At 37.1% G+C, this 27,878-nt stretch overlaps 1 protein-coding gene across 1 annotated transcript; it reads right to left on the minus strand.

Moving 5' to 3' along the window:
* Positions 1-6,987: 6,987 nt before the first annotated feature.
* On the minus strand, positions 6,988-7,710 carry LOC116659304 (sex-determining region Y protein-like). The gene has a single exon (XM_032466738.1). It carries the CDS (start codon positions 7,708-7,710, stop codon positions 6,988-6,990), a length of 723 nt encoding a protein of 240 aa, XP_032322629.1.
* Positions 7,711-27,878: the final 20,168 nt, after the last annotated feature.

A 27,878-nucleotide genomic window follows, 5' to 3' on the forward strand; every position in this document is an offset into this window, starting at 1 on the left:
ACTGGATAATAAAGTAAGAACTTTCAATACGCTGCATACCAGAGACCCACATTAGGGAGAAGGACACATATAGAATGAGATTGAAAGAATGGATAGTCTATGCAAATGGAAAAGCCAAAAAGCAGGTGTAGCACTACTGATTTCAGACAAAATAACCTTTAAGACAAAGGCCATAAAGATAAAGAAGGATGTTTTATAATGATTAAAGGTGTAATACAAGATGAGGATATTACAATCATTAATGTATATGCACCCAACAGAGGAGCACCTAAGTACATAAAACAATTACTAACAGAGATAAAGGGGGATAGTGATAGGAATACAATCATAGTCAGAGATTTTAACACTGCATTAACTTCAATAGACAGATCTTCCAGACAGAAAATAAATAAGGCAACAGAGAAATTAAATAATACAACAGAAAAATTAGATTTGGTGAATATTTTCAGAACATTGCACCCCCACAAAATAGGATATACATTCATTACAAGTTCACATGGAAAATTTTCTAGGTTTGATCATGTACTTGGGCACAATAGAAGCCTCACCAAGTTTAAGGAAATAGAAATTATCTCAAGCATCTTTACTGACCACAATGATGTGAAACTAGAAATCAACTAGAGAGAAATAAAAGTGAAATAAAGTAAAGCATGAGGATTAAACAACATGCGACTAAAAAAAAAGTGGGTTAATGGGGAAATCAAAGTAGAAATCAAAAAAATAACTTGTGACAAATGAAAATGTAAACACAACCGCACAGAATTTATAGGACACAGAAAAGGCAGTGCTAGAGTGAAGTTTAAAGCAATACAGACCTTCCCCAAAAAAGAACAATCTCAAATAAACAATCTAACACACCAGCTTAAAGAAATAGTAAAACAAGAACAAAACACCACAAAAGGCAACAAAAGGAAGGAAATAGTAGAGACAAGGGAGGAGAAAAATAAAAGACATTAAAAAAAAACACAGAAAGTTAACTATTAAACCAGGAGTTGGGTTTTGTTTTTGTTTCTATTTTTGTTTTTATGTTTGTTTGTTTGTTTGTTTTTGAAAAACTAAATAAAATAGATCTCTGGCAAAATTCACAGAGAAGAAAAAAGAGACAGCACAAATAAGCAAAATAAGAAAGGAAAATGGAGAAATTACAACAAATAAAATAGAAAAAGAGAATATCATACTAGAATATTTTGAAAACTATATGGAACCAAAGTGGGTAACCTAGAGGAGATGGACAAATTTCTCGAAACATCCAGTTTACCAAGACTGAACCAGGAAGAAACTGACCACTTGAACCAAACGATCACTAGAAATGGAATCAAATTAGCAATATAAAACCTCCCTACAAATGGAAGTCCAGGACTGGATGGCTTCACCGGGGAATTCTATCAAACAGACAAAGAAGAACTCATACCAGTCCTTCTCAAACTCTTTCAGAAGATTGAACAGGAGGGAATACTCCCAAACTCATTCTATGAAGCCACAGTCACCCTGATACCAAAAACCGGCAATGACACTACCAAAAAAGAGAATTATAGGACAATAGCACTGATGAACATACATGCCAAAATCCTCAACAAAATATTAGCAAATAGAATCGAACAGCAAATGCAAAAGATTATACATCACGACCAAGTGGGGTTCATCCCAGGGACACAAGGGTGGTTCAACATACAGATATCAATCAATGTAATACACTACATCAACAAGAGAAAGGGCAAAAACCACATGATCATCTCAATAGATGCCGAGAAAACATTTGATAAAATTTAACACCCATTTATGATGAAAACTCCTACCAAAGTGGGTGTAGAGGGAACATAACTCAACATAATAAAAGCTATACAAGACAAACCTTAAGCTAGCATTGTAGTCAATGGTGAAAACTCAAAGGCTTCCCACTAAAATCTAGAAGACAAGGCTGCCCGCAAACACCACTCCTATTCAATATAGTCTTGGAAGTCCTAGCCACAGCAATCAGGCAAGAGACAGAGAGAAAAGGGAGTCAAATTGGAAAAGAAGAGGTAAACGTGTCACTATATGCTGATGACATGTTACTATAAATAGAAAACCCTAAAAGGTCCACAGAAAAACCACTGGAGCTGCTTGAAGAATTCAGCAAGGTAGCAGGTTACAAGATTAACGTTCAAAAGACAGTTGCATTCCTTTACACTATTGATGAATCAACAGAAAAAGAAAGTAAAGAAACAGTCCCTTTTAAAATACCACCCAAAGTAATAAAAATACCTTGAAATAGCTCTAACTAAGGAAGTGAAAGAATTATACACAGAAAACAATAAAACATTGATGAAGGAATTTAAAGAACACTTTCAAAAATGGGAAGATAGCCCATGCTCTTGGGTTGGAAGAATCAATACTGTTAAAATGGTCACAGTGCCCAAGGCAATCTACAAATTTAATGCAATCCCTATCAAATTACCCAGGACATATTTCACAGAACTAGAACAAATCATAATAAAATTTATATGGAACCATCAAAGACCTAGAATTGCCAAAGCATTACTGAAGGAAAAGGAAAGAGGCTGGAGAAATAACTCTCCCAGACTTCAGACAATACTACAGAGCTACAGTCATCAAGACCACATGGTTTTTGGTACAAAAACAGACATACAGACTAACAGAACAGAATAGAGAGCCCAGAAATGTACCCACAAACTTTTGGTCAGCTAATCTTTGAGAAAGTAGACAAAGGAATAAAGACAGTCTCTTCAGCAAATGGTGTTGGGAAAACTCGGCAGCAGTATGTAAAGCAATGATGCTAGAACACTCCCTTACACAATACACAAAAATAAACTCAAAATGGATCAAAGACTTAAACATAAGACAAGATACAATAAACCTCCTAGAAGAATATATAGGCAGAACATGATCTGACATACATCAGACATACATGCCATCATGACATACATCATATCAGAAGTGTTCTACTAGAACAGTCTACTCAAGCAATAGAAATAAAAGCAAGAATAAACAAATGGGACCTAATGAAACTTACAAGATTCTGCACAGCAGAAGAAACCATAAGTAAAATGAAAAGACAACCTAAGGAATGGGAGAAAATTTTTGCAAATGAAACTGAGAGAGGCTTAATCTTCAGAATATATAAGCAGATCATACGACTTAATAAGAAGGAAACAAACAACCCAATCCAAAAATGGGCAGAAGACCTAAACAAGCAGTTCTCCAAGGAAGACATGCAAGTGATCAATAGGCACATGACAAAATGCTCAACATCACTAATTATCAGAAAACTGCAAATCAAAACTACAATGAGATATCACCTCACACCAGTCAGAATGGCCATCATTCAAAAGTCCACAAATGACAAATGCTGTAGAGGCTGTGGTGAAAAGGGAACCCTCCTAGTCTACTGGTGGGAATGCAGTTTGTGCAGCCACTGTGGAAAACAGTAAGGAGATTCCTCAACAGGCTAGTAATAGAATTAACATATGAGTAAGGGATACTGCTCCTGGGCATATATCCAGAAGGAACCCTACTTCAAAATGACACACGCACCCCAATGTTCATAGCAGCACTATTTACAATAGACAAGACACGGAAACAGCCTAAATGCCCATCAACAGATGACTGGGTAAAGGAGAAGTGGTATACTTATTCAATGGAATACTATTCAGCCATGAAAATTACAACATAATGCCATTTGCAGCAACATGGATGCTCCTGGAGAATCTCATTCTAAGTGAAGTAAGCCAGAAAGAGAAAGAAAAATACCATATGAGATCACTCATACGTGGAATCTAAAAGCAAACAAACAAACACAGCATAAATACAAAACAGAAACAGACTCACAGACATAGAATACAAACTTGTGGTTGCCAAGGGTTTGGGGGGTGAAAGCTGTAGACAGGGATCTCAAAATGTAGAAAAGATAAAGAAGATTATACCGTATAGCACAGGGAAATATTTGCAAGATCTTATGGTAGCTCACAGAGAAAAAAATGTGACAATGAATACATATATGTTCATGTATAACTGAAAAATTGGGCTCTCCACTGGAATTTGACACAACATTGTAAAATTATTACAAGTCAATAATAACTTTTTAAAAAACTGTTAAAAAATACTGTAAAAAGTCTTTAATTATTAGGGTTCTAAAATGCCAACCTCTGTTCTATGTACTTCAACACACTTATTCATTGAATTCTGTGCAATTTCATTTTGTCTTAAGAACATTCCTGAAGTAGGTTTTGTTTTACTATCAACACCATCATCATCATCTGTATCATTATCATCACTATTTGGACTTTTACTAATCTCAACCTCTACTTTTTATATGTTATATTCATTTACTCACTGAATCTTATGCATTTTAATTACTTTAGCCTTCACAGCTTCCTAGTGAAGAGTGTTTTATTGTTGTATATTCATTTACTCACTGAATCTTATGCATTTTAATTACTTTAGCCTTCACAGCATCCTAGTGAAGAGTGTTTTATTGTTGTTATTTAGTACTTTTACTGTCGATGATGATGAGGTCGTTGGTTAGCTTTTACTGAGGGTGACCTCTGTTCTCAGTACATTGTATGGCTTTACTCATTGAATCCCATACACCATAAATATATTAATATTCATGGCATCCTTTTGATGTAGTCTTGCCGTTTTTTGATCATCTTTTAATAATATAAACCTCCCTTCTTAGTGGTTTATATACACTTACTCTTTGAATCCTATACACTTTAATAAGTTTAGTCTTCACAGCATCTGACTGAAGTAGATTTTGGTGTTGTTATTTGTTATTATTATAATCATTGTTACTAGTTAATGCTTTGCCAATACTGAGCTAGGTTCTAAGTGCTCTATATATACTTAATCATTGAATCGTTACACACATTAACTTAATTAGTCTTCACAAAACCCCGGTGAGGTTGGCTCTGTTGTCCTTTTATTTATTTATTTATTATTTATTTATCTGTTTATTTCTTTTTATTTATTTATTTACTTATTTATTTATTTATTTATTTATTTATTTATTCATTTTATGTTTATTATTATCATCACCTTTGTTATTAAAACTACCCCTCAGAGTTGAGGAAACAGAGGACGAGAAAGGTAAAGCCATTTGTTCAATGTCAGGTCTAGTCAGTGGCTGAGAAAATAATCAGATCCACATTGCATCTAGAAGCCATGCTCTTAGTTTGTATCCCCAAATATTTTTAAGTGTTGGTATTTTAAAAAGTGGCAAATATTTATTAGAAAATACAAGTATATTTGTTGCAATGCTTGTTGAAAAACTTGCTGAAATATATACATATATTTCCTAGGATTATACACAGCAGAGACAGGTAAATGTTCTCTCATGGCCAAGTACACAAATGTACAAAGACAAGCTAAAAGTAGAAAGTGTCCATTCACATGTCTATTGGAAATGGAATGAAAGAATATTTTCTATAACAAAGAACTGGAACATCACTGAAATCATATTAAGCAAAAGAAACTAGACATAACATTTTATATTTGCCTTTATTTGAAGTTCAAGAAAAGGAATTTTTACCTATTTTGAACCTACTTTGATGGAGGTCAGAGTGGAGGTTATTTCTGAACACACAGAAAGATTGGTTTTAAACATAAAACATAAGTATATATGTGTATAAAATGTATGTAAAATATTTAAAAATACAAAGTAGATAATGTAGTTGTTTAAGAGGTTATTGCAGTTTACAATTCTCATTTTGGGGTCATAAATCTGTGATTAAGCAATATAGTCTGTGAAATTCACACCTTATTTACCGTGAACTTTCTTTCAAATTGAGACATTCCTCTCTAATACATAGTACATTTGTGTTTTGACTTTTATTAATGGAGGTTTCTTTTTCCTTAAAGTTTTGGAATATATGTATGGGAAGGTGGATTTTGATATGAGATATATGTGTATTTATCTAGCTATATGTCTGTATCCATATACCTATATGCACATCCATCTGTATATAGGCCACCCATTTATATTTACTCTGAAAAGTGATGCTTTCCTTTGCAAACTGAAAAGTTTTCTACTTTAGTCTGCATGCAAAACATTTCAGAGCTTTTGATTTACACTCTCATTGACATCTCATCAGATTAACCAGCCTGTGTCATCCACACCCCATCTCCCCACCATCATAATCTGAATAGTTCATATGCTTGATACTATAGGTCTGTGCCCTTCTTACACCCACCTCACCCCCATAAAGCTAAAAGTTAGCTGACAGCAGAAACTAGTCCATCCCCAATGGGTAAAAGAAGTTTTTGGGAAAGAGGTGAAACCATGAGTCCCATATGAGCTAATTAAAGATTTCATTTTTACCAGATAGGCTGTTATAATGTGTTCAAAGTAGACATAAGTAAGTGCAGATTTGTCTGGTGCAAAGGAATTGAGTTGTATTTTTTTTTCACACTGGGAGGAGGATGCAAAATAAACTGTCAAAGAAAATAGAACATACATATCTCTTCTGTAATTACATGCAGCTTACAAAGACACACAAGTGGCTGAAAAGACCAACAAACAGACCTTCTACAAGGGACTGCTTAAGACAGTAGGAAGTTTTCCAGTGAAGTGTGACTTCCTACCCTTTACCCATAGCTTGAATTAGTGTATGTTTTTCTCAGCACTATAGTTTTGAATTGCAGTCTTTAACATACAGTGAGAATTTTATTATCTCTGCTGACAATTGTCAATAGTACTTTATACTAACACCTATTTAATGGCCAATCTCGGGAGCAACTAAAATTATGTATAAGAACTGTTCCATCAAAAGAAGAAACAGGTTGGCCTTGGAACTGAAACAGTTAAGATACTTTCTTATCAAGATAGTACTCTTTTAAGCAACCATAAATACAGGCTGAGTCATATGTGACAACGTCCTAATTCTTTACACATAAAACATGTTTACATGCCTTATTTTGAAAGTAGCCACAGGTGAAAAAATGGTCGAAATCGGATGAATGGGGTCTTTGCTAGCCAGAGTACGGAAATCAACACCAAAAGTAACGGTGAGAATGTCCAGGCTGCAAACTACAGTAAAAGGGACCATCCACACAGATCTGTGTAGCCAGTGTCACCCTATTGTGGTGCAGGCTTGTCCAGTTGCTGCAGTGCTCTTGCTGAGGGAGTGAGCTGGTAATGCTCATCCGTTGTGAGGGACTTAACGGGCCTTCCATTCGTGACTGCGGTGTCTTGGCACAATGGTCCGTGTATGTGAAGGAGTACAAACGGTCGTCTACATGTACCTGGCTGCATAGTGTTGAAGGGTCTGTGGGAAATGATTTGTCACTTCTCGGTAGCCCCTCGGTCTTCCGACGAGGTTGGTATTTATAGTCCGGGTATTTGTCCCGATGTATGGCCCGGAGTCTCTGCGCCTCCTCGAAGAACGGCCGCTTTTCAGCTTCTGTAAGTAATTTCCACTGGTATCCCAGCCGCTTGCTGATCTCTGAGTTCTGCATTTTGGGATTCTGTAGAGCCACCTTTCGCCTTTGATCACGAGCCCATACAATGAAAGCGTTCATGGGTCGCTTGACGCGGTCCTTCATGCACTCTCTACTGTTTCCTCCAGTTTCATACAGATCTTTTGAGCTACGATTGTCTCTCTGAAGTAGCGAGGAGGCTTTCCTGAAGGAAAGGATATTTTGTTGCTGTACCGCTGAGCTGTAATTATCACCATTCATTTCCGCAAACATAGCAGAAGCATATGATTGCATTGCTTTAAAATGGGGGAGGAAGCAGAATTTGAAGGTGAAAGTCTTCCAAAATTTACCTTACAATTCAAAGGTTGTTTCTATCATAGACTTTCTTGCTGTAACTTTTGTAGTGACATACTTATTTCTCCGCCCCCAGCAACACCTCCCCTCAAAGCTGTCTGGGCTGTCAGCCAAAGCCCAACCAGACTTACCCATTCTCAAGCAAACTGCTTAATAGGATATAGCCCTCTGCTTTCCGGTTCATATCTGATCTGACACACTGAAGGCTGTAAACCTTCCTTTAAAAATATGAAATAACTTTGTCGTTAATACTTTATTATCCCCTTAATCAAAGGGTGAAGTTGCAGCAGAAACACTAAGGAACTGTTTATCACTATGAATATATGTTGCGAATGTTATTGTAAACACAAACATTAAAGACAGCCTGATTCTATTGAACACACGTGATATTCCATCCATGCTAATAACCACCTACTTGTTTCTTCACTTCTAACTGAAGTACAATTGAAAATTCTATGTAAGCTTTACAGTGGCAAATAACAGAGAATTCTACTCTTTTATCTATGCTGATGACTATCAGAGTATTATTATAAACTTATGTTGCCAACCTCAGGGAACAATTAAAGTTAGATATAAAAAAATTTCCATTAAAAGAAAAAACGGAGTACGATGACCTTGGAACTCCTGATGTTTGGTCGCATTACCATAACACTTAAAAGGGATGTGTTTTTTGTTTGGGGGTTTTGTTTTAGTTTGGCTTGGTTTTCTGTACACTGCCACTCTCTTTTGCTTTTCAGTCTCTTCTGCACTTTTACATAACTAAGGATCAAAAAGGAACACAAAACAGAAAGTGCTTTCCATATCTAAATCTCTAAATTACAGCCTCCAAATTTACCATCCTTTTATATTCTAGTTCAAACTTAGGACAAAATTAAAAGGTCATAGTTTCCCAAATGAAATAGGCAAAGTTCCCCTCACAAATCAATCCTTAAGGCACACTTGGAATTTGTCATATACATTTGCATGTTGAAAAGTAGGAGGAAACTTCCTCCATACAAGTTTTAAAACCATACTTGGGAAGTGGGAGAGACAACTATAGATTACTGAGGACATAGCCCATGAAAAAGAAAAACAAAGTCTCACCAAGACCGCATAGGGATGATGCCAAACTTCCTCAGAAAATAAAATTTAAATGATCCCTGCATCACATGCAAATAATCTGCAGAACAAAATGTGATTTAAGCCATACATATTATGATACATTAATATTAGGAACTCCAAACAAAAATTAAATTTATTCAGTCAAAAGACGGTTATAGATCCCATAATCTGTATGCTAGTCATCTAGCAAAATTTAGTATTCAAGATCCAAATAAAATGTGAGTATAGTGCCTCTTGACCCAATTTAATACAGATATCTTATCACAGAATCAAATGGTTAGATTGCACTCACACATTAAAGCAGATTTTTAAAGCTGGAAATTGTTGAATATATGAGAAAAGAATGTATGCCACTTCAAAATTATATTAAAAGGCAAAAACTGATACATTGTCCACCACGGGCCGACCTTGAAAACATCACCCAAAAATATGTGTGGAGAAAAGACAGACACAGGAGGACACAAACTGAATGATTTCACTCCTATGAAATACCAGGAGCGGCAGGAAGACAGAGACAGGAACCAGAGTAGCAGTGGTTGAAGAGGGAGGGGTGTGGGGAGTAACTGCTAAGAGGTGCAGTGTTTCATTCTGAGGTGATGAAATGTTCTGGGACTAGGTACGGGTTGCACAAGAATGGAAATTTATGTAAGCTAAGGAATCGTACACTTTCAATGGTTAAAATGACTGTTATGTATATTTCATATTATCAAAAAAAAAGAAATAAAAAGAACTCACAGATATGTATATAATTATATGAAGGGGTGGGAGGAAGTTATCTGGGTGAGAGAGGAGGCAATAATGTTTAAATAAAAAAAGTGATTGTATTGTTTTTAGACCTCTTGCTCCTGGATGGTACCTGGCATATATATGTTTATTGCAATATTTCTTCAATGCTTCAATTAACAAAAGGAGTGAAAAGGAAGGAAAGAGATAATCCACTTAAAACAACAACAACAACAGCAGCAGCAGCAGCAAAAATCATAGTGTCTAAAGAACAATTTACATTCAGAAATGGAGATAAGGAGAAGGGGAGGCAAGGGCTACTGGGTAATATGGTATCAATAGTTTACCTAGTGTTCCTTGTAGTGTATTACTAATGTTTCACCTCATTTTAATCTCAGAAGCAGGGCTGATTTCCATTCACTATGACAAGGCACAATGTTTAACAGGTCTTACAATATTAAGCCTTGATACTAGAGGGTGAAAAAAAACTCCCCTGAACTCCTGAGTAAGTGGGATACCATTTCTGTGTCCCACACTCAGTAAAGAAAATTTTAAGTCACTGTTGCACTACTTATTCATTATTGACTGTGTCTCAACAGCTGTTACATAACTTTCCCTCAATCAACCTGTTGCTGGAAGATCAGCCCCATCCCTCACTGAGCCAAATAACTCAGAGACAGTATCTTAGAGCTTAGCAGGAACGAGGCAGCTTTATAGCTTTGCTGGGCAAATGGGACTCACAGCAGCCTAGGGCCTTCCAAATGGTGAACCCAACTTGGGGATGGGATAAATTGATTTTATAGCCATAATTCAAACAACAAATCATGGATCAACAATCAGCAAAATCATAAGGTGTAGAATGGCATCATGGCATCTCCAGGTGACCAATCCTATAGAGGCTAGTAATTGTCACTTTTCCAGTCCCTTCAACTTGCCGCCACCTGGGATGTGGTGCTTTAGGATAATTTACCCTAGTGTGTAAATATGAACTCATCCCCACATGTGAACATATGTTGCTGTATGATAACCACATAATATTTTACCAGTAGTAGATTACTAACACAAATCCACTTATGTGTCCAGTTCCTGTACAGTTTGCCTGTGAGATTTTTTTTTTAAGCCTAGTGATACAGAGGACATGAAAGAAACACACAGTGAAAGAAAATATAAAGACCACAGGGGTAATTCTTTAAAGTATTTGTGCATCAAAGGACACTATCAAATAAGTGAAATGATTGAACAGAATAATAATAAATTTAGGGTTTCTTTAAAGTTTTATTAATAGATAATTTCCTTTGGGACTTTGGAGTCAAATATCTTTAAATTCTATTTATGCATGTATGCATGTTGCTGCAAAACTGTCCTCTGGACCCTGAAAGCCAGATTGAGACACGGAGGCAGCATTTTCCAGCAGGCTAATATCTTAGAGACTGTGACTCCCTCATAGGTTTGAGGCTTTGAGGTTTTGCAGAACAATTGGATGGAACAGGAAAGGTGATAACATTCAGGGCACTTTATAGGGTGCTACATTCCTCTTAACCTCCATGAATGTTTCTTATGTCATAGGGGAACTCCAGAGGGTCTGCCCATTCCTCTGAGATCATCAGCCCATTACTTCCCTCCTGGAGCATAGCTTCTGGGTTAAAAAGTGCAAGGAATAATTGGGGCATTGTTCAGCATAAAAGCAGTAAGGGAGAGAAAGCAAACTGCTGGATTTTTGGCATCAGGGAGGTTACTTTGTTCTCTACTCCATCATGCGTGCATGTATGTATGTTCATATGCATATGCATGCATCTTTTAAATCTTGCTGTTTTTTTAAAACAAACATAGCCTGGACTTAAATATCTGAAAAAGAAATATATATATTTTAACGAGTTGGATACAAATTAATGCTCAGTCATTTAATTCTTAAAAGACTTTAATTAAGTGGTTCATATACAATCTGATATCCCTAAATAGAGTTGAGTTTATCGTTATCTCCTTTCTAGGGTCTCCTAATTAATCTGGGGTGAAAGGGAAAAAGTTACCAGAAAAAAAGAATGTCACAAATACTTGTCTACAACAATTAGTTAACGACTGTAAAATAACGCTGCTTGTTTTTGTCTCTAACCTCAGTTGAACGTTTTATTTTAATTTACTGTTTGGACCTTTCCAATACATAGGAGAGTGCCTAAAAATTGGTATAGCCCAGGCAATTTCCCATGTCAGTTTTAACCGATGGTATTAAAGTTCAACCACCTGCTAGATAGATCTAAAATATTTAAATAGGAAACTGATTACAATGCAATCCTTCTCTGTTACTAGAGAGAAGTCTCTTATCTCCATGCAGAAATAATTCAGAGAGGGGACACAGAGGTCAACAGAGTAAAGTGAGAATTTAAGTGATAGCTTGCCCTCAAGGGGAGAGCAGGCAGGCTTTGGTGAGCAGCTTGCCCTGAGTTTCTTTGACAAGCTGGTTGTATGCAGTGCAAAAATGATTGGGTGGAATATTCATTGGCGATGGAGGGGGTTGGGGTCTCATTCCCTGATTCCCATCCCAGCTCCACCTTCCAAAGGGAGAGGGGGTGTTGTTCTTACTTAGTCTAAATTGGAAGTGTTGTGGCATCAGTGCATGATGGGTACATGTAAACTGCAAGGTTAATTTCTTGTAATGAGAGCATAGTGAGCAAAAGGTTACACTCAGACAATGGAGAGTCCTGCCTTTACCCCACTGTTCTGTGTCTGCCTCCAAGCCACTTGTCACTCCAAAATGTGTGGTTTCTTAATCATTCTAGGGGTTCCTGCTTTCCTCCATCTGCCCAGTGAACCCCTCACATTCTTTACGAGATGCATGGTTTCCTGCCATTTGGCCTCTGCCCCCATTTTCCAGTTCATATCTAGTTATCTGCCTGCTCTAACACTTTCTACCTTGAAACACACAGGTGGCCTGTCTTCTTTCATCTCTTCTTTCATTTAACTTCTGATGCATAAGTGTGAGCTACTCTTTCTAATTCCTGTAACCAGCTCAGACATGTTTTGTCTTACCTGTGCTTTTCTATAAGCTGAAGGTCACTTTTGACCTCCCTTATTTTTAAGGATCTCTCTTCTGTTGCTGCATGTAGATGAAAATGTTTGCCTGCCATATCAGTAAACAAAGAATGTTGTTGCCATCAAATCAAAAAACCTGCCCGAATGATGATCCCTGAAGGAACTCAGGATACAGCCAAGCAGACTGCCCACTGCCAAGTCCTCAGCCACTGCAGCTACCCACAACTGGACACCACGAGGAGACTCAGGATGGGAAAGAACAAGACTCAAGTCCTCGATAGCTAAGGTGACTATCAAGAGAGTGATATAAATGAGCCAATCCTGCATCCTCCCATACATAGAGAAGCCCTAAAATTTTTAACTTGAGGTGCCTGGATTTCTTTAATTAACAGTAATCTTTTGATGTTCTGACTATCTGGGTTTTGTGGTAAAGCTCCTATACATGTGGTTCCCTCCCAACCTCCCTCTTCAGAGCAGTCCCCCAGAGCTGAGAGGATTGCCTCCAAGGCTTGAAGTCCTCAGAAATTCTGCCAAGTAAAACATAATTATCAGTTTTTAGCATGCACTTTTTCTTCTTCAGTTGACAGTTTCGGTGGCCCAGAGCAGAATTCTCTGCCTTGCCTGAACTCAAGGAGGATCCAGGGCCTTGTATCATTAGAGACCTCTTGGACCCATCAGGTAGCTGATAGTCTTGGGAAAGTGGTAGAGGCAAATCCTCACACCACCCCTGTCCTTATAGGGAAAACTGTTCATTGTAATTAACAGTATTTTCTACCAGGGACACAAACAAGATCTGGCCACCCAATGACCTGAGCACCCGCAGTGGTCCTTACAGTAGCAGAGGGAGAACCCAAGACACTTAAAATCTAATGAAATGACTCCAGCTTAAAAAAGCTCCAGGAATTAAGGTCACAAGAAGCCCATTGGCCCACCATGTAATTCGGCTACCAAACAACCTTGGGTCCACTTTTTCATGCACAGTTAAGCTAAACTACTGACACCCGGCTGTGGTGAAGGATAGGGCAGTGTTTATTATAAAGGCCTCAGTATTAAGAGGATGGGCAGCTTGTGCTATAAAACCCAAAAATCATGACAGGGATTCAGTAAATCATTTGTAAAGGCCAGATGAAGGAAGGATGTCACAGGGTAAGTGCCCAGCTCCTGAACAATTCTCTGATTGGCTGATGGTTAGGTAACATGGCAGTGTCACTGGGGTTAACATCAATCCTCAAGCATTTAGTAGCTCAGGGAGCTACATGCTTCTGGGCATCATATAGTTAATTTCTTCCTTTTGCTGGGGATTTTATCTTCTGGAAGTCTACCAAGGAACTGTACATCAGATACTACTAACTAGGTACTTCAGAGAGGAGCTAAACAGAGGCTTGGGGGGAGGGGTCTTTCCAGAGGAGACCCCTAGGGTCCTGCTCTCTTACAAAGCTCAGGCTTAATCAGTTAAACCTGAAAACATAAAAGGGGTATGGGGAGAGATCTTTTAAGAATCAAGTGAGTTAAACTAGTTCAGCTGTTACATAAACTAATAAGCTCTACATTAAAAGACCTGATTCATGACTAAGTGTTAAACTTATGAGATCTCTGATTATTGTCTCTAGGAAAAAAGAAATTGTAAGTGAGCTCTATTCAACTGTCTTAATGGAAAGTAAATTCTGATCTATCAAATGTCTAAATATAAAGGAAATGAACACGGATTATTTTCAGTCTCATCGGATCTGGGTCATATTTAGCATTAAATTAAATTCTAGTATTAAAGCTACTTTAAGCCTATTAGTTTAATGAATACAGATGTGTTTAGCATCACATATGCATTAACTATAAATCTTTATTGTAGCTATACTTCCTGAAATACAATAAGTTCATATTTTATCTGCTTCAAATTATGTCAACAAGGAAAAAGTTAACTTGGCATGGTAATATTGTCATAAGGAATGAAATAGAGATAAATCAGATACAATCTTTTAGGTAAACCCTTTGGAAATAATTATGTTTTATCTATGTCTATCTAAAATAGTTTCTTCAAATTTTTGGTAACTTGAGACTTAGGGTTATGCTAAATTAAGTTAAATGATGAGAATTCATTGAAGCTCTCCGTCGTTTTTAAATAAGATCAAACACTGTAAAATAGATCGTTAGAGACGTTGAAATTTAACTATTTTTGTATTTTTCTGAATGAAAAGCTAAAGCTGTTTAGGTTTATTGGACACATGCTTTGCAATGCATTGAGGAAATAAATTTTAATGTGAGAAGGTGTACTTTTTGAAGGCTATGGAATGTGCATATAAGTTTTCCAATTACAAAATGCTAGTATGACAAACAGTTCACAATAGCTTGCTACTTGGTTTTTCCTGCAGATTAAGGGCTTTGAAGGTTAAAAATGACAATGTATATGCATTTCAAGCTGCTAGATAAAATAAGTAAAACATTTCACTGTGTAAAGAAAGTAGGATACATCCCCAATATTCATTACAGCATTACTTACAATAGCCAAGACATAGAAGCAACCTAAATGCCCATGCACAGATAAATGAATAAAGAATTTGCTATATGTAACTCATACGTGTTCACACACACATGCACACACACCCCCACACACACAGTACCACATATATAATGGAATAGTAACCATTCATAAAAAGAGAAAACCATAATGCCATTTGTAGCAACATGGATGGACTTAGAGATCATCATACTAAGTGCAGTAAGTCAGACAGAGAAAGGCAAATATCATATGATGCTATCACCTATGTGTGGACTCTAAAAAAAGTTACAAACAAATTTACCTACAAAACAGAATTAGACTCACAGACATAGAAAACAAACATGGTTTCCAAAGGGGGAAAGGGAGGTAGAGGAATACATTTGGAGTTTGGGAATAAAAAGATACCCACTGTTATATACAAAATAGATAAACAACCAGGACCTACCATATGGCACAGAGAACAATATTCAGTATCTTGCAATATCCTATAATTGAAAAGAATCTGGATAGGAATATTTATACTTGTATGTGTATATCTATGTATGTCTGTATTTATAGCTTTGCTGTAGGTATAAAGAATGAAGATATTTCTGCTAAGGGAAAATAAATTTTGTCCTACAGCTGATTGGTTCTGGGCAGGAAATAAAGTAAGGGACAAACAATGTGGATAGGGAGATTTGTGGAAATTTTCTGTAAAGGGAAGCCTGAGAAATTGTGTGTGTATTCAAGTCTGGCTAAGATTAGATTAACTTTAATTAAGTAAATAATTTTGTTATCAAAATGAGCTCTCACAAGACTGGAGTTTGCTTTTCTTTGTTAACAGCACGAAGTTTTCTTAGAATATTGTCTTGTTTTACTTCAAATTCTAAATGAAGTGGTTTTGACCTCTAGATAAAACTGGGGTCATTTCAAAGGGCAACTGAAGCATGTCAGAGAGAAATATTAAACTAGTTAGGACTATTTGGTATATTAACTTACTTACTTAAGGGCAAGGGCCATTAATATAGATGTCCTAGAAATTATATGAAGTTCTTAAAATTTAAGAATGTCCTAGTATATTGTTATCAATCATAATTCTAGATACTATCTTGAAATGTTACCTGTCACAGCAACTTGGCTATGCTTTTCTTATCAGTTAATTATAATCAGATCTTAAATCATGACATCTTAAGACTTTTGTCTTTTATAGAATGTTATTGTTTCTCTCCGATTTTTGTCAAAAATGCTTCATCTTCAAGAAGATTAATAAAAAGAACTTATTGATGGGTATCTATTTCTGACAGCTTTCAGGTAATGTCACAGAACTGGGTAAGATATTAAAGAATTCTCATAGAAACCCTTATGGTCCCATAAAATTGTTTGCCAATTGTTTGCCTCTCCTTCAAAATGAAGGTAAAATTCCCCAGTGAAACTGCCACAGTGTATACCTCGTGACATGTATGCCTGCTTGATTTCAGTCCACTGTCTGAGGGACCTGTACAATATTTGTGAAAAGATTCATAATTGATAAAATATATAGCCTATAAAATATTTCCCCGTTAACAGACTTCTGAGCTTATTCACTGTGACTGATTAGATTTCCCTCAAGTTGCATAAGTAGGCAGATATAAATATAGTTATAGTTATATACATATAGTTATGTGTATATGTAAACTAGGCCTCTCACTGAGGGCCTAGGATGGCCAGCAACAACCCTGGCATCAACAGACAAATGTTTTCATCATCAATCCTTTCTATCAAAGAATTACAATCAAAAGGGGGAAATGATGGAGAAAAATTTCACATATTGATCTATGAGAAAGTCATCAGGCTTATACATGTTTTAACATAAATTTTAGGCTAACCCAAATAGCCTGCTGTGGCCTTATAGACATACCTTCTACATCAACTTTAGCCATGAAATAAAAGAATGCATTATTTAAAAGTCAAAATGGAGTAACTGTGATTCAGGCATTCAAACTGGAGCCAAGTGATTACTACGGATATGGCTTCAGACAAGTTCCTGAATTACTGAGAATTTGAATTTTCTAAACCCTAACAGACTCAAGGACACCACCAAGCAGTCTCAAAGCAATATCTGATATCACTTCTCACTGCAATGTTATGATCTGTTATAGTCTCCAGGTCTCTTCTTGGAAGCTTTCTCTTGGTTTAGGAAGAGTAGTGATAAACAAGAAAGCTTAAAGGTGTACCCTCCAGCAGAAAGCTCCAGATAATCTAGACAAAATAATACTAAACAAACAAACAAACAAAAAGCTTTAAATTATATCTCAGGAAAAAAAAAGGCATATATTTAGTGGCTAATAGCCTCTGTTATGTACATATTAAAACCCCTGGAAAAGATGAAACCCAAATATATAGGCTAATTCAAAAGACTACTTGGCTACCGAACATACATAAAGGGGGTCAAACTACAGAATTTATTTTTCTGGTTGCCATTCAGAATGGAAGGACTATTGGGGGAATACTATAGGGTGCATTTTGATCATTATCCTCACTGTACTATGTCTACTAATTTTCAAAAGCTTGATCAGGTGCTGTGGCAAAGCAATCAAGGAAAGAATTAACATTTTCGTAGTATAAAAGGTTGATGCTAAGCCTGAGACTCAAGAAATCTTTAAAATGAAAGTCAGTGACCCTCTCTCTCCTCTAATCTTGATTAAATGACTTTGTCCCCATTTAGGAGGAAGTAGCCAGGGGAGTCAGTACACCATTCCTCTCATCCTCTCAGGGTGGGTGATAGTAATAAGTAAATATAAATAAATAAATAAATATATACATAAATAAGGAATTAAAGTTGAGAAATATTTTGTGGGGTCTTCCTGGGGACAGACCCCATCTTGTCCCCTGACTCTTGGTTGTAAAAAGATGCTTCAGCCTCCTAGGCTGTCCCTGAGGTCCAAGGAGAAGAGAAGGGAGAACTTGCAGAAACAAAAGTGTCAAGCAAGACAGAAAAATAATATTTTAGGCATTAAGTAATGTCAAGGTCCTTTAGTTCTTCTTCAAGGGCTAAAGTTAATATCTTGAAATTTACCTTTCAGTTGCTTTGCAGAAAAACTTCCATCAGGAAGAAATACTTAACTGCATTCTGGCCACCAGCATGTGGACCTCAGATCAGTTGGAGCCAGAAAGTTGATGACTATCGTTCCCAAAGTATCACCCAGTTACCTCATCTCTAACCAATCAGGAAGAGGTCTCTGAGGTGATCACACACCCTGTAATCTTCTCCCTCACCCTGCTTTTAAAAACCCTTCCCTGAAAGTCATCAGGAAGTTTGTATCTTTTGAGCATGAGTTCCCTGGACTTCTTGCTTTGTGCCCTGCAATAAATATTGCGCTTACCTTCACTATAACCTGATGTCAGTGGATTGGCTTTGCTTCGCATTGAGAAAGTGGATTCACATTCAGCTTGGTAACATTATTACCTCTGTGCTGATGTGCTTACATTCCATTGAAAGGAAATAGATCAATTAGTCTAAGAGATTGGTGATGTAAATATACACGAGGTTATATGAGTCACACATGGAAAACAAAAAATACAAGAAAACAAAATGTCACATTGTTTGGCAGAGTATCTCCATAATATACTTGTAATCATATAAAAACTGTGATTGATGTGGGGCTCAGGTGTTTTTAAATGCAATTTGCCTTTTCCCATATCAATAAATAGTTACTTTAGTGTGTAAATCTGTATTTTGTAATTTCATATCTCTCTTAGGGAGGTGTTCAGAATCAGAAGCCACAAAAACTGGATGCACTTCTGCCAGTGGGCCAAAAGTTAACTTCTATGGAAGAATATCAGAAGGAAGGGGATGATTCATGTAGAAGACTGAGATTGCTGACAAAAAAGTAGAGGGGTTAATTTTGGAAGAATGAGAATACTTCAGTCTGAAACAGGAAGTAAGGAGGAGAATACTGGGGAAAAAGAGAGAAATTTAATACGTAAGCTGGCAACTAAAGCTATTTATGTATTGGGGCAGGAACTTGTGGGGCCTTCCCAGGACAGACCCCTCCCAAGAACATCTGCTGTTTATTCTCTCTGCTATTAGTATCTCATGTAAATTTCCTGAGTTTTTCAGATGCTAAAAACCATCACTAAATGGAAGAAATTAACTACATGATGACCAAGAGCACATGACTCCCAGACCTCCTGGTGTCTAGAGGTTGGTGGGGTTTACTGCGCTGTTACCTCCATATCAACCAATCAGAGAAATGTTTATGAGCTGATCATGTACCCTGAGATGTATCCGCTCCCTTATTTGGCCTTTAAGCTTTGCTTAAATGCTTCTGACTGTTTGGGTTTTCTTGAGCATGAGCCACAACATTCACTTTGTTCAGGCCTGTAATAAAACTTTCTCTGATCCAAAATCTGAGGTTTCAGTTTGTTTGGCCTCATGGTGCATAGGACATAGGATCTTGCCTACATGGTCATTTAGATAATAAAAAGTTGCAAAAATTGTGGTGCTGGTTTCGATAAAGGGCTCTGGAAGTATCTGAAGTAGAATCCAAAAGAGGAAGTTCTGTGGAGGGTAAATACACAAATGAGAGGATAGAAGAGATTATACAAAATTCATATTGAGCACCGATATAACAAAATCACTGTGAAAAACAACATTACTTTCCCAGCCATGATCAATAGCTGACTAGAAGAAATGAAGGGAGAGTGTGGAGGGAGGGAGGAAGAAGGAAAGAAAGAAAACTGAGCACATAGAAAGAAAAGAAAGAGTAAAAGACAGGAAGACAGAAAGAAGAAAAGACAAAACTAAAACAGAGAGAGAATTGAACATGGGTATAAGAAAGAAAGAAGGAAGGAAAAGAAAAGGAAGAAAGAAAGAAAGAAAGAAGAAAGAAAGAAAGAAGAAAGAAAGAAAGAAAGAAAGAAAGAAAGAAAGAAAGAAAGAAAGAAAGAAAGAAAGAAGAAAGAAAGAAAGAAAGAGAAGAAAGAGAAAAAGAAAGAAAGAAAGAAAGAGAGAAAGAAAGAAGAAAAAAAAAGAAAGAAGAAAGAAAGAAAGAAAGAAAGAAGAAAGAAAGAGAAGAAAGAAAGAAAGAAAGAAAGAGAAAGAAAGAAAGAAAGAAAGAAAAGAAAGAAAGAAGAAGAAAGAAGAAGAAAGAAAGAAAGAAGAAAGAGAAAGAAAGAAAGAAAGAAGAAAGAAAAGAAAGAAAGAAAGAAAGAAAGAAGAAAGAAAAGAAAGAAAGAAGAGGAAGGAAAGAAGAGAGAAGAAGAACGAAGAAGGAAGAAGAAGAAGGAGGGAAGGAAGGAAGGAAGGAGGGAAGGAAGGAAGGAAGGAAGGAGGAAGGAAGGAAGAAGGAAGGAAGAAATACCAGTGTAGAGAGAATGAGGGAGGGATGGAAGAGAAGAAGGGAAGGAAAATGGGAGGGAAATAAGGAGGAAAGCGAGGGAAGAAGGGAGGGAATTGAGGGAGGGAGGGAGGAGAGCTCAAATACACAAAGTTATTGTCTCATAATTGTTAACATGTTAATGATTGCCAGGAAGATTTAAATAATGAAAACCGTTCATCCAGTGCTAACATTACAAGGCCCTGAGCAGTAGTAGATTATATCGTAAATGTTTATTGTTCCATTAATTATTTTTCTGAGAAAGAGTTTAATGTTTTACTATGTGAATCTTTCGTTTCTATTGAGGTAAAACTTCCGTGACATAAAACTAACCATTAAAAAAGATGCACCAGTGATGTCTAGTACAATCACAAATTTATACAGCCAATCACACCCCACTAAGCCTTTCTCCCTGGTGGGTGACAACCATCAGCTGGCTTTCTGTCTCTATAAATTAACATATTCCAGCTATTTTCACATAATTGGAATCATACATGGCGTGACCATTTGTGTCAGTCTTCTTTCATCTAGCATAAGGTTTTCAAGTGTCATCTATGTTGTAGCATGTATTGATGTCTTATTTCTTTTCCCCTGAATAGCATTCTGCATCATGGTCACATTCTATAAAGTGTAACTAACATAAGATCAAGATAAACGTTACAAAGTGTAAGGTGAATCATTACCTATTTTAGAGTTCAAAATTCAATGGCATTTCACTAATGAGTAATGACATTGTGCATCTTTCCATGTGTTTTTTCCTCCAATCGTGGGTCTTTGCAGAATAAGAATATGTAATCCAGTTATTTGCACACTTGGTAACTGGGTTGTTTTTCTATTTTTCATTGACTTTTAGAAATCGTTTATAGGCTATAGCTTGTCTTTCACGTTTTATTTCAGAATGTTCATTGCTAGTATAGCGCAACTGCACTAATATTTGCCTGTCAATCTGATGCTGCCAAGATTTGGTAGAATTCTGTATTAGTTCCGATAGTCTCTTTTGTTGGATTTTTACGATGGCCTATATGTACATAAATGGGTGTGTCATCTGTGAATAGACATAATTGCATTTCTTTCAAATTGAGTTCTTTTCACTTAATTTCTTGGCTACTTACTCTGGTTGGAACTCCCAGTATAATGTGAAGATGTAATATAAACAAGCATTTTGTCTCTTTCTTATTCTTAGCAGAAAGCTCTTAGTCTTCCACCATCAAGTACAGACTTACCTGTGAGTCTCTCATAAATGCCCTCTCGCAGGTTGAGGAAGTTTCCTCGTTACTTGTTTGTTTAAGGTTGTTTTCGTTATTAATCATGAAAGGCTATAGTTTGACAAGTATTTATTCTGCATCATTTGAGATTATCCCGTAAATTTTTAACCTCTTTATACTGTTAGTGTGGTGTAGTACATTGATTGTTATTTTTGTTTGTAATTAACATACTTACATATTAGTTATTTTTGTACAACTTTAAAGATTATGAATTTACAGTTGTCACAAAATATTGTTTTATATTCCTCCTGTTCTACAACACAACCTTAAGCCTCTCTCACAACAAAAAATTTGAACATCCTACTGACCCACCCGTATATTGCCCTTCCCCGCTTCCACACTGGTAACCACTAGTTTGTTCTATCTGCAAGTTTGCTTAATTTTCTTATATTCACTATTTTGTTGCATATTTTAGATTCCACATATATGGAGTGATGCCACACAATATTTGTCTTTCTCTGACTTATTTCATTCAGCTTAAGGTCCTCCAAATCTATCCCTGTTGCTACAAATGTCAACACTTCATTACTTTTATGGTTGATTAGTATTCTATTATGTCTATACATTAACTATCTCTCTGTCTGCCTGTCTCTGTCTGTCTGGCTATCTATCTATCAATCTAATCTATCTATCTATCTATCTATCTATCTATCTATCTATCTATCTATCTATCTATCTATCTATCATCTGTCTATCTATCCATCTATTATCTATCATCTATCTACCTATCTATCTATCACCAGGGGTGGAAATTCTGGGTCACATGGAAGTTTTATTTTCATTTTTTTTTTTTTGAGAAATCTTCATACTGTTTTCCACACTGGCACCACCAATTTACAGTACCGTCAACAGTGTAGAGGTTTTCCCTCTTCTCCCCGCTCTCATCATTTGCTATTTCTGTCCTTTTAGATCATAGGGATTCTAACAGATGTGAGGTGGTATATTATTGTGGTTCCAGTGTGCATTTCCCTGTTAACTAGCAATGTCTGTCAAGCATAATTTTATTCATCTGCAGGCCATCTCCATTTCCTCTATGGAGAAATGTCTATTTAAATCTTCTGCCTTCTTTTAAATCACTTGTTAGTATTTTTCTTTTTCTTTTTTCTTTCTTTTTCTTTTTTCTTTTTTTGATGTTGCAATGTATGTGTCATTTATATATGTTGGAAATGAACACCTTATTGACATTTTATTTGCAAACATTTTGTAGAATACAGTAGGCTGTGTTTTGTTTTCTGGGTAGTTTCCTTTGCTGTGCAAAGCTTTTAAGTTTAATTAGGTCACATTTGCTTACTTTTGCTTTCATTTCCTTTACTTTAGAGAGAGTTTCAAAAATATTGCTACAGTTTATGTCAAAAAGTGTTCTGCCTACATATTGCTCTAGGTGTTTCATAGTATTCCATCATATACTTAGGTCTTTAAGCCATTTTGAGCTTTAAGCCATTTTGAGCATATGGTGTCAGAGAGTTTTATAGTTTCATTCCTTTGCATGTATTTTTCCAGTTTTCCCAGCACTCATTACTGAGAGATTGTCTTCTCCCCTGGTGTATTCTTGTCTCCTTTGTCATAGATTAATTGACCATAAATGAATGAGTTTACTTTCAAGCTCTCTTTCCTGTTCCATTGGTCTATGTATCTTTTTATGTATGTGTGCCAGAATCATACTAGCTTAATTACTGTAGCTTTGCAGTATTACTAAACTAAGGGAGTGAGATTTCTCCAGCTCTCTTCTTCTTTCTCGGGATTGTTTTAAATAATCTGAGTCTATTGTGATTACATAAAACTTGAAAATTATTTGTTCTCATTCTGTGAAAAATGCCATTGATATTTTGATAGAACCTGCATCGAATCTGTAGGTTGCCACAGGTAGTACAGTCATTTTAAATATGTTGATTCTTCCTGTCCAGGAACATGGTATAAATTTCCATCTGTTTGTTGTGTCCAATGTCTTTCATTAACGTCATTGTTTTCAGATATTTTGCTTCCTTAGATAGGCTTATTATTAGGTTTGTTTTTTTTTTTTTGATGCAATGATAAACAGGATTGTTTCCTTAATGCCCCTTTTCCCATGATATTTTGTTGCTAATATATAGAAGCACAACAGATTTCTGTATGTTAAATTTGTATCTTGCAGCATTGTCAGAGTCACTGATGTGCTCTAGCAGTTTTCCAGTGGCATCTTTAATATTTTCTATGTATAGTACCACATTATCTGCAAGCAGGGACAGTCTTAAATCTTCCTTTCCAACTGGGATTAATTTACTGCTTTTCATTTTCTGATTGCCATGGCTAGGGCTTCCAAAATTATGTTAGATAAAAGTGGCAAGTGTGGGCATCCTTGTCTTCTACCTGAATTTAGAGGAAATGCTTTCATGTTTTCACCATTGAGTATGATGTTGGTTGTGGGTTTGTTCCATATGACTTTTATTATGCTGAGGTATGTTCCCTCTATGTCCACTTTCTGGAGACATTTTACCATAAATACATATTGAGTGTTATCAAAAATTTTTCCACATCTATTCAGATGCTTTTTATTCCTCAATTTGTTTATGTGTTATTTCACATTGATGTGTGGATATTGAAAACTCCATGTATCCCTGGGATTAATCCCACTTGAATATGGCATATGATTATTTTACTGTATAGTTGGATTCTCACATTTTGCTCATATTTTGTTGAGGGTCTTTGCATCTATGTTTGTCAGTGCTATGGGCCTGTAAGTTTCATTTCTGTGATACCTTTGCTTCGTTTTGGCATCAGGGAAATACTGGCCTCATAGAATGAGTTTGAAAGTGTTCTTTCCTGTGTAAAGTTTTTTAAATAGTCTCCAAAAGGTGGATGTTAACTTTTCTCTAGATGTCTGGATGCGGAAACTTTGAGGACCCTGAGATTAGTGCTGAATAATGGGGGGGCATAGCCTAAGTGTCCAAGTCTGGGGCTACTGTCCACTCACTGGCGAGCAAAGCCAGGTCACAGGTTAGTGCTGGAATACTGGCAGATAGAGCCAGTTTCTGAAGTCTGATTGCAGGGCCCAGGGATCCCAGAGGCCATTCACATTGTTGGTGGGCAAGTGCAGTCCCTGACACCTATGGTGGGTATAGTATCCAGGGTGTCCCAAGGCACGTGTTATCCTGCTAGAGGATAGGATGAGGGCACAGCTGTTCCTAGTGTAGGATCTGACCTCCTGTGGGCCAACTCAGTCCATGGGATGAAGGTCTGTTGCTTTCTGGTGTCTGATATCTGCTAACCTAGAGGCTAGTGCAGGCTTCCTGAAGGTCAGGACTGGTACGTTCCCACTGGTGGGTGGAGGTGAGTTTTGACCCTCTGATGGGCAGGTCCGTGTCTAGGGCTGAATCTAGAGATAATGTGGTTTCAGGAAGTGCTTAGGCAGCTTTGTGTTGATGGTTAGGTCTGTGTATCCATCTAGTCTGTTTTTTGGCTTGAGGCATCCCAGCACTGGTGCCTACAGGCTTTTGGGCAGGACCAGGCCTTAGCACTAATGAGCCAAGATGGTAGGCACCAGCAGCAGTGTTCATGCAATAGAACGTTCCTCAGTAGGTCTGCCCCCAGGGCCTGTAAACCCTGGGTGAGCTGCAGCTGCCCTCACCTCTCTGGGAGATGCTCCAAGACCAGCAGTTACATCTGGCTCAGAGTTTTGTCACATTTTGCCCTGTGTCCTGATCCATGTGAGGTTTAGTGTGCATCCTTTCAGAGGGAAGGCTTTATTTTTCCCAGTCCCATGAGGCTGTCAAAAGCATGCCTTTCTGGCCTTAGCAACTAAATGTTCTGGGGTCTTGTCTTCCTGGTGCAGGACCTCTGGGCTGCTAGCTCAATCTGGGGTTTAGAACCCTCGTGCCTGTGGGGAAACCTTTGCTGTACAATTCTTCTCCAGTTTGTGATTTGGGATTTCATTATCTTGTGGGTTGACCTTTCTTGCCTCTCTTATTGTGCTCCCTTCTTTATGCCTGTAGTTGTAGCAGGTATTTTCTGGTAGCTCTCATTCTCTTTTTACTGATGGTTTTTCAGCAGATATGTGTGATTTTGGTGTGTTTGTGAGAACAAGTGAGCTCAGGGTCTTTCTACTCTGCCATTCTTTCTCCATTCTCATACATTGATTGGTTTTCGTATGTTGGTCCAACTTTGCATTCTATGGAGAAGTCCCACTTGGATATAAAGTAGAGTCCTCTTAATCTGCTGCTACTAGACTTGCTTTGCTTGCATTTTGGAGGGGGTGTTTTGCATAATAGGGAATACTGGACTATGTTTTAGTTTTTCCACGAGGTATACCTGTGGCCTTGGTTTCAGGGTAGAGCCTGTGCCTTAGAACGAAGTAGAGAGTACTCTCTCATCGATTACTTTTTGGAAGTGTTTCTGAAGGATTGGTGTTGATTCACTTTAAGTATTTGATGAGTTTTGCCAGTAAAACCTCTGGTTCCTGGTTTTTCTTTTTTGGGAAGTTTTTGATTACATATTCAACCCCTTTACTTCTTATTGGGCTACTTATAATTTATAAGCCATGGATCTAAGATAACCTACTTGTCCCTTTGTCAGTTCTGGTAGTTCATGTGCTTCTAAGAATCTATGCATTTCACCTAGTTTGTGGATGTTGTTGGAGTATAATTGCTCATGGTATTCTCTCGGATTTCTTTTTTTATATATGCAAGGTTAATAGTAATGTCTGCATTTTTTTCTTTTCCTGTTGTTAGAAATTCCAGTCTTCTCCATATTTTACTTTGCTCTGTCTGGATAAGAACTTGTCCATTTTCTTAATGTTTTGAAATAACGAACTTTTGAGTTACATAATTTATGCCACTTCTAGTCTGTCTTTTCTACCGTGATATTCACTACTTCCTCCTTTCTGATAATATTTAACCTAGTTCATTCTTCTTTAAGGTTTTCCATAAAGTGTAAAGTTAAGTTATTGATTTGAGATTCTACTTTTTCATATATAGTAATTTACACCTACACATTCCTGTGTGAGTATGCCGTGGATATTGGTAGGCTTTGTTTTCTATTCTGTTCATCTCAAACCATTTTCTAATTTCCTTTGTGATTTGTTCTTTGAGGCATTCATTGTTTAAGAGTGTTGTTTAATTTCTATATATATATATATAATATATATATATATTTATATATATATACACACATACATACATACATTTTCCTTCTTACTTTTTGTGGTTGTTTAAGTGATTCCTAGTTTCATTCCACTGAAGTCACAGAACATGCTTTCTATGATTTTGCTACCTAAAAATTGTCACTTGCCATCTAACTCTGCTTGGAATAAATCATGATCTGCTGCAGCCGCTGACCTCTGACACACCCTGAAAGGATTTCAGGATGGAGGTCAGGAATGAGGCCCTCTGTGCTGTGGGAAAACTGGCTGAACAGGCCTTCAGATAGCTAGATATTTTCAGAAGTTTTTTTTATGAACCCAATTCTTGTTCTCCCCATAACTGGAAAAGCACTAAAGTCAATAAAGGTGGCATCTGCTCCTTGAGACTAGTAGCAAGCCTCTGCCTAAACGTGTGGTTGACTGCATGTACCACCCCTTCACTGAAATCATACATAATTCTGAGTTTTCTCTCTGCATCTTTGGAACAGTTTCTCAGAGCTTTCTGTGGTGCTGTCTCCCAGGATATAGCCCTCATTTTGCCCCACCCCACCCCACCAAAAATAACAAAATGAAACAAAACAAAAAACTTAGTGAACAACACTCACATTATGTGATTTTATTTCAGTCACAGTTTTTGTGACCCTGTGAAGGGACAAAGAGCAGACTTCTCTCCTTTAGCCTGCACTCTGTGAGGAATCAGAGCCTTGGTACCAGCAGAGGCCCTTTGTGCCCATCCAACTCCTTGGGGAGTCCAGATGAATTTGGGTGAGTCTCTTCTGGTTTTTGGATCTGCCATATTGGTTGATGATCCTGAATTTTATTTGGCAGTGTATCCAGGAAACGTCCTCAGTTGAGAGATCCTGGGAGGAAATTCTGACCCAATGGAGATGTGCTGTTTGGGGACTGGTTGAAACTTATGGAGGAAATATCCACCAAGAGGAGATATCCTGCCTGGGGCTGGTTGAAAGATACCAGGGAAATACCCATGTGGCCTGGCTGAAAGATACTGGGGAAATACTCACCCAGTAGAGGCTCACTGGGTGGGTCCT

Source organism: Camelus ferus, chromosome 23 (genome assembly GCF_009834535.1).
Source record: "Camelus ferus isolate YT-003-E chromosome 23, BCGSAC_Cfer_1.0, whole genome shotgun sequence".
Lineage (NCBI taxonomy): Eukaryota > Metazoa > Chordata > Mammalia > Artiodactyla > Camelidae > Camelus > Camelus ferus.

What these genes read in the sequence shown, in the direction of transcription:
- LOC116659304 (XM_032466738.1), bottom strand. Translation starts at nt 7,710, where the DNA reads ATGCAATCATATGCTTCTGCTATGTTTGCGGAAATGAATGGTGATAAT.